This window comes from Etheostoma spectabile, chromosome 15 (genome assembly GCF_008692095.1).
Source record: "Etheostoma spectabile isolate EspeVRDwgs_2016 chromosome 15, UIUC_Espe_1.0, whole genome shotgun sequence".
Taxonomy (NCBI): Eukaryota; Metazoa; Chordata; class Actinopteri; order Perciformes; family Percidae; genus Etheostoma; species Etheostoma spectabile.
In genome coordinates, this window is record NC_045747.1 from 9,899,616 (window position 1) to 9,907,257 (window position 7,642).

Sequence of the window (7,642 nt, forward strand, 5' to 3'; positions counted from 1 at the left end):
GTAATGGGCTAGGTTTTATGCCAACGGACAGGTGTTATTGCTATTTTCTAAAGAATGGTTTACATTTGTTTCCTAGATAAAAGCTGCAAACACAGGTCTCCTCTAGCTGCTCTCAGTGGCTGTGGTGAAGCAAACACACGTTTATTCTAGCAGCTCTCAGTGGATGTGGTGAATCAAACGCAAGAGCAACATCAGCAGCAGTGAACTGCTGTCTGTGTGTGTCAATCACGTTTCTCTCCCTGCCCCCACTCATTCCCTATCCCAAAAACAGTTGTGTGTGTTAGAGAGAGAGAGAGAGAGAGAGAGAGAGAGAGAGAGAGAGAGAGAGAGCATTGCTCAAGGCAACAGGGTGCACACGCAGACGCGTCATCTGTCCCATTTGCTGCACCTTTAGCAACGTCAAGTCGGCAGACTGTTACCGGATAGGGATCAGACATTCCTAAAAAATAAGAGTCTAAAATTATAATCACATATGCTAATATTAAAGTAAGTATACTTGTTGTAATGTTTATATTTTTATTTTTATTTCCAATTGCCTGAGGGAGCGTATGTATTTGCTTTTAATATATATCAACATGTAATGTAACGAAAGAGGAAATCAGGGCCATTTGAGTATTTTATTTGAATTCTTATTTAAATGCATATTATTTAAATTATTTATATTATATTATTTATTTATATTACCTTAAATTAATAAGTTGAATATTTCTGCTTCCTTGATGCAAATTAATAACCTAGCCATCTAACTTTATAAGCCCAGTCAAACGTGCAAAAAAAGAGAAAGCTATGTCAATATTCAATCGTTGTTCAAATTTGTTAAGCTCACCAATCTTTTCCAACGCTCGCTGGCACTGCAGCCAGGAGAAAACATGTTTATCTGCCCGGTAAAAGCTTTAACTCTTTTGATGCGTTTATGAGGGTTTTATTATGAAAGTCATGACCGGAGTCTCTTTGATTTGATTTACTGAGTCCTGACAGAGCAATGCGCGCAGGGAAGGTTGGCTACAACCATTCGTTTCGTCAAACCACTCCCTTGAGCTGTCGACAGAGCCACCCTTCACTTACCGAGAACCATTCCAAAGTGTGTTTGTTAACTCGCTAGAAAACGTAGAAAAAAGTCAATATATATTGATCTATACTACTGTCCGGTCGAAGTTTGAACTCTCGGAAACCACTTGAAACTTTTTGAACTCGGACCTGTGCCAGCCGGAGAAAGCATGGTGCTAAAATCGGAAGACGGAGTAGGTGAGTGAAACAGTCAAGGAACACTTTTCTTCGTCTAAATGTCGTTTAAATGTCTTCACAGCAATGTGTTTAGTTGATAACGTGTTATTCAGACGTATAGGACACTGCGTTTATGGGTGAAAGTTTCAGGTAAGTCTCAGGAAGAAAATGTGTGAAGTGAGTGCTGGGTCGTCTGGCCTTGTTTACAGTGTTTACTCTGCCGTTTGGACTATATCGTTTTTTTCTGAGCTAACTTTGGACGTCTTATCCAGAGACCGTATGGTCTCTGGTCTTATCTTATGAACCCTGTGGGCAGAACTTTATCACGCGCCTTACCTAAAAAACACATTTTGATTAAATTAAACAGCATAATAAAACAATATATAGGCCTATTGTAATGTATGGTGTCCGTCTGCAATTAATTTAGAAAATACAAATTAATTTAAAAAAAAACTCAATTTTTAAGTCAAATAAGTAAACAAATAAATAAAAAAGACTATGTTGGATCACTATGTTATTTTATGTTTGTTAAATGGTATTAGCATATTGCCCCAGTTTGTCAGTCTTTGCAGATGGCAATTTTAGCACTGTGTGGTTTTTCTTAACCACACTTTGAAACATTTACACATTTAATATTTTGCTGGCCCTTGGTGCAGAACACAATATAGCAGCTTTTCCCTTGGGGAGAACATCTTCAGTGTCAGTTTTCAGTGACTGCTGAGCTATAAGCAGCAACAGGTGCGAGAGCAGTTAGTCCTCCAGTATCAGCAGCATGGCCGCAAAACATTGTCATTCGTGTAACATTCCAGTTTTCTTTATTTTTCCTGCCTTTTGAGTAGAGTTTCTTAATTGAAATCCGTATATTATCCTCACAAAAGCCCATTCCAACAGCTGTACTATGTAGCTGCAATTCCTTTACATGCGGTTATTATTATTTTTTATTACCACAGAGTGAATGACTATATAATAAATGAGTGTACAGCCTTTGAAGACAGACGTCCTTTTGTTGTTGATCATCATGACGCTTTCATCTCTTTGGCTTGGTTAGCCTGGCAGCATTAATTAGCACCCTCGACTTGCGTCACTGTTAATCTTGTTAGAGAACAGTGAACAGCTGACTGACTGATCCTGTTATGTGCTGCTGCTTTTTTGTTCTGCTGATGGAGAGGGAGAACTTAGTGCCCCCGTGGCTGAGTCTGGCTAGCACACCGCTGCATTGTGTTTACAGGGATGAGAGATGAGATGGAAACAGTCAATTCTCCTTGAGTCCATTTGTCTCTGCCGTTTTAGAGGTGGGTGGTCTGGGAAGTTAAAGTAGTTGTCACTAATGGTTCCCTAATGAGCGGCGCTGAGAGCTCTAATGGGCCCTCCAGAACAATGTGCCCTGCCTGGCACTAATGCCCCGGTGGTTTGATAACCGTCATTTTCTCCACCTAATCATATTTTAGCCTTCTTTCTGTATCGGTTGCAGCCCTCCTTTGCTCACAGGCCAGTGTTTATTCTGCACAGTTACTATACTATAATCCAATTATTGGACAAATGTGAATTTACTACACAGTGCAGTAAGGTTTTTAGTCTCATGTTTGGTAGCTCAGTAGGCTGCATTGCTGAAATGTTTTATGGCAGAAAGAGGCAGGAAAACAATGGTATATAGTATTTTAACCACTGCAACCTGTCACAGTAATGTTTAGCTAGATGTACCGCTGCAATCAATATTTTTATGGTTTAATTTTTTTATTAATTAAATAATCACTTAGATTACAACAGAACGTCAAAAATAAGAATGGTCCAGCACAGGTTGTCAGAGCCAAAAGATATTTTTAAGAAAAAATTAGTTTTATTAGCAGCCAGTTATTTTTTGATTAACTATAAAAAAACAAACGAGGGAAAGCAAAGCTTTTTAGATTGAACAAATATGTTTCATTAGCCAAAATCATGTAGCTTTGTCCAGGACTAAATTTGAGCCAAAACAGTTAATTGATAAATGAAATGGAAAAAAAATCCCAAAACATTTGGTTTAAGTCATTTATTGGGAGCAAATTTTAAATATTGGCTGGTTCAAGTCTCTCAAATATGAGAATTTACTTTTCTCCTCTCTTTTATTCGATTGCCAGTTTAATATCTTTGAATTTAAAGTGTTAGTCAAAACAAAACCTATTTCACTTTTTCACCTTGGGCTCTGGGAGGATGTGTTATTCACTATTTTTACTCATAAAGTCAATACATTTAGCTGTTGATGCCGTTGACAGTTATTGCTGATTTGCATGGGAGCTGTTTTTGTTCCAACGAGCTTGTAATCAAGCAGTACTGTGAGAACCGTATCCTCTGTGTTCCACAAATAGGTCAACCAGTCTTGAACTTTAAAATGTGAGAGGAGATGCTGTAGAGAAGACTGTGGCAGGGGTTTGCCAGCCACTTTGCACCTATGATTCATTTTGGTAATGATCTAGCACTCAATTTTTCCATTTCTACTTCTGCCATGTGCATTTTATCCTGCAGTTCATTCCTTTCTCTCCTCTTCCAGCACTGCTTTGAGTGACTTTCAGGTTTCTTTGCAGCAGGTATAGACATGCCTGGAGTCCTTATCTTCATACAGGCCAAAACTCTGTGATTGGTCCTGTTTAGGGCCCAGAAAAAGTAAAATGGCTCTTAGCAGGAGCCCCATAGCAACATAATTTTGAAGGAGCTTGAAGGAGTGTGGTCTGGTTGGGCTTGGGTAGTCTGCTCAACATTATTTGTGTATATTTGTTTTGGACTGCAGGAAAGTAATGCAAAGCTGAAAGCATCAGTGCATTACATTCTATGCTTTGCTCCTGACATAACTTGTAGATTTGTCAACTTATTTACTATTTGTATGGTGTGTGTGTTGTCTCTTTTTGAAAATGCAAAATGATGCATTGAAAAGGATCTGGCACCATAGAACTTTTCTCAAAGAGATAAACAATGCATGCTGAAATGTTGGAATCATTTTGTTTTTTTGTCAGATAACAGTTGAACATGCATGCCATCATGTTGTAATAGAGCTCAAGGATGAAAGTTATGAAGGAAGAAAGGCTATTTCCCCACAGGATGGGTGGGTTTAGTCACAGATTTTACTCTTCCCCTGAAGTATGAAAATGGCTCACAAACAGGAAACGGAAAGTTTGACAATATACTTGACAGGAAATGACATCCCATGGCTTGTGTGTGGGTTAAAAATTCACTTATAACACACTTCTTTCCTACAAAAAAAGCAATACAGAAATAGAATGAAAGAAAGATTAGTGGCTCTTCCAGCTTTCCCATCATGTGTTTTCTGTGCATGTGTGTGTTTTACTAGCGAGAGAGGATGTTGATAGTAGGACAGCCCCGATAAGAATCAAGACCAGCAGTATCGGAGGACAAAGGCATGCATTGTGGGTAGAAATAGCACTTCCGCCTTTGAGGAAAAACATTGAAAAGGGTTCACATTGTCCTATCAAAACAATTAATGTTGATAAATGGCAATAAAACAGTACAGAGATTATTGAACAAAGCTTATCTTTTGTGTTCATAGTGATGGATTGTATGTCTGTGTCTGCGTGCAGCTGCAGGATGTTTATGCTGTGGAATCATCTGTATGTTTGCCTTACACTGAAGCTGTGTTTAGGGGATTTTACAGCAGCCTCAACACAGCTAGCAGACGGACTCTGAACCGTTTCTGAGATGTTCATGTTCTCTCGAGCAATAGTCATAGGAATCCCGTGACACTATAGTGAGGCATACACCTGATCTGACTCATATAAATACAACAATACCGGGTTGTTTTTGTGGGACAGACGTGGCTCTACAATTTGGGATGGATTTGACCGTGCAGTGTAGTGGTTCTAAACCTGGGGGTCGAAACCCCACAAGATTAATCCACAGGGTCACAAGATGATTGAAGGGATAAGAAAGATATACATATATCTGTTAAGTTAACTTTTAGATTTTTCAAATTGAACAACCTGAGAAGAAGAAATCCGTCTTTGTTTGTACAGCATTGGGGGCAGGTCTGTCCAAACAACAACCCTAAAGCGATGAGCTGACAGAACTGACACTGCGGGGGCGTTTTTGGTGGAGTTGTTTATCTAATAGTTGACTTGGAAGAAAGCGAATGTTTTGACAATAAACTACTTCAACACAACAGTATGTGGAGTTAAACTGGATGGGCCCAATAACCTCTGAATAGTTTTACTTGTTGTTAAATTGAAATGTGAGCGGCAGCCAACGAGGGGAGCGTTATGTCGGCAGGATAATTGAAAGGGCAACATTGTGCGTCTGCCCTATTTCTGATACCGTGGCGGTATAGATTTTGCCATGGCCGGCTGCCACAGCAAAATCAACGCTGCCAGAGAAAGTGTCAAGTTCAAGTTTATTGTCATATGCACCTTTACTACAGAGTACCACAGTAATGAAATACAATATGTCAATAGTAACAGTCCAAGCACAGTAGACATAGTGACTAAGTTCAGACCACAGCCCTCCTTCCTGCTGTGCCAGCATTCAGTAACCTTATTACCTGGTGGTAATTTGTCAGATCATGATCTACATTTTATAAAATGTATGTTTTTAAAAGAGTAATTAACAATACTGATAGTGATAGCATGACCAAGTGAAGGTTTTCCTGTCACATTTCGTTATGGACTTTTTATAAGTCTAATGTAGGTATATGTATATATCTATCTCTCATCACTTGTCATAACTGGGTATAACCTACACAACACATGGATCCCATACTGACACTTGGCACAGGAAACTCTGTCACTGTGGGACTGCAGAGAGCAGACGGGACAGCAGAGGGCTCCAGGTTGACTCATAGAAACATACAGACATGAGGCAAGAGATCACATCTGCTCTGGGATGCAGACATACCCAGGGCATGTATACACTCATGCTGTAAAAACTTGAGCCACGACAGGGAGGAATGCTGGGAACATTGTGCAATCTTTTGGCATGCATCTTTAGCATTGGGATAATGTTCATGCACTAGTCTCAACAAAAACATGCACGGTTGTCTTTAGGAGGGACTCCATTGTTAAACTGGATTTTGGGAGGGATAACGATTGCATTACTGTCCGCATCACTGATCAGTGGTGAAAAGACCTGGCTTAAAGTGGTGACTCATACCTACAGCTCATGACTTCCTCACTGTGGTGACTGGATGTGTCCAAAGAAGAATTAATACATAGAGTGGGGAGACGTATTTGATACACTGCCGATTTTGCAGGTTTTCCTACGTACAAAGCATGTAGAGGTCTGTAATTTCAGTAATCCAGAAAATCACATTGTATGATTTTTTTAAGTAATTAATTTGCATTTCATTGCATGACATAAGTATTTGATCACCTACAAACCAGTATAAATTCCGTCTCTCACAGACCTGTTAGTTTTTCTTTAAGAAGCCCTCCTGTTCTCCACTCATTACCTGTATTAACTGCACCTGTTTGAGCTTGTTAGTTTGAGATGACAGTCAATTTCTCTCAATCTGGGGCTCCATGCAAGATCTCACCTCGTGGGGCATCAATGATCATGAGGAAGGTGAGGTATCAGTCCAGAACTACACGGCAGGACCTGGTCAATGACCTGAAGAGAGCTGGGACCACAGTCTCAAAGAAAACCATTGTTTGGTCTGATTAGACAAAAATAGAGCTTTTTGGTCTAAACTCCACTCATTGTGTTTGGAGGAAGAAGGATGAGTACAACCCCAAGGACACCATCCCAACCGGGAGGCATGGAGGTGGAAACATTCTATCAGTGTAATCCTATCATTAGAGCTTGGGTTAAACACCAATATTTGTAATTGTATTTGTCTTCATTTCATGAATACAATTGAGAGTAACCACAATTCTCTCTCCCTCTCTGAAAGAGGGGGAGAGAGAGGGAGGGAGGGAGGGAGAGAGAGAGAGAGAGAGAGAGAGAGAGAGTCAGTGATAGCTGAGCTGATAGCTGTGCAGTTTAGGAAACCCGGCAACATCTCTCTCCCTGACTGGAGGAGGAGCAGGCTCCTTCTCTCCATCACTTGACATGTGGAAGTCCGGCTGTTCTGCTTTAAGCCACAGGAGATGACAGAAAAAGGGACTGCTGGGTCTTTTTATATCAAGAAAGAGAGATGAGGTGGAGTAGAGAAAGAAGAGCATCTCTCTGAACAGACACAAAATCAACACTTTGGAGGATTTCTCTCACAGGTTAGCACATACATTTGCTGGCACTCATGTTTTTATTTATTAAATTGATCTTGTGTTGTTTTCAACAGGTCTGTTTGTGTAGCTTGTCATTTCTGGTACTTTTCTGTCATGTGGATCAGTTTTCATCAACTCTGTCCACCCCCATCCACACTTTGAGTAGAATTGAAAATTAAATCAGCAAAGCTGGGTTAAATGTATGCTACCCAGATATAATCAGCTTGGATGAGAATTAT

At 39.9% G+C, this 7,642-nt stretch overlaps 1 protein-coding gene across 4 annotated transcripts in view; it reads left to right on the forward strand.

Moving 5' to 3' along the window:
• The window catches only part of LOC116702864 (cytohesin-1), a 41,049-nt gene that overhangs the window by 11,674 nt on the left and 21,733 nt on the right, over positions 1-7,642 (forward strand). Inside the window, exon 1 of one of the 4 annotated variants that reach the window (XM_032537359.1) lies at positions 974-1,245. The exons of 2 other annotated variants lie outside the window; for them this stretch is intronic. In XM_032537359.1, the coding sequence (XP_032393250.1) occupies positions 1,218-1,245 (28 nt within the window). In that variant the 5' untranslated portion in view covers positions 974-1,217. Of the gene's footprint in view, positions 1-973; positions 1,246-7,191; positions 7,410-7,642 lie in introns of those variants that run through there. One more of the 4 variants, XM_032537361.1, reaches the window with a different exon arrangement.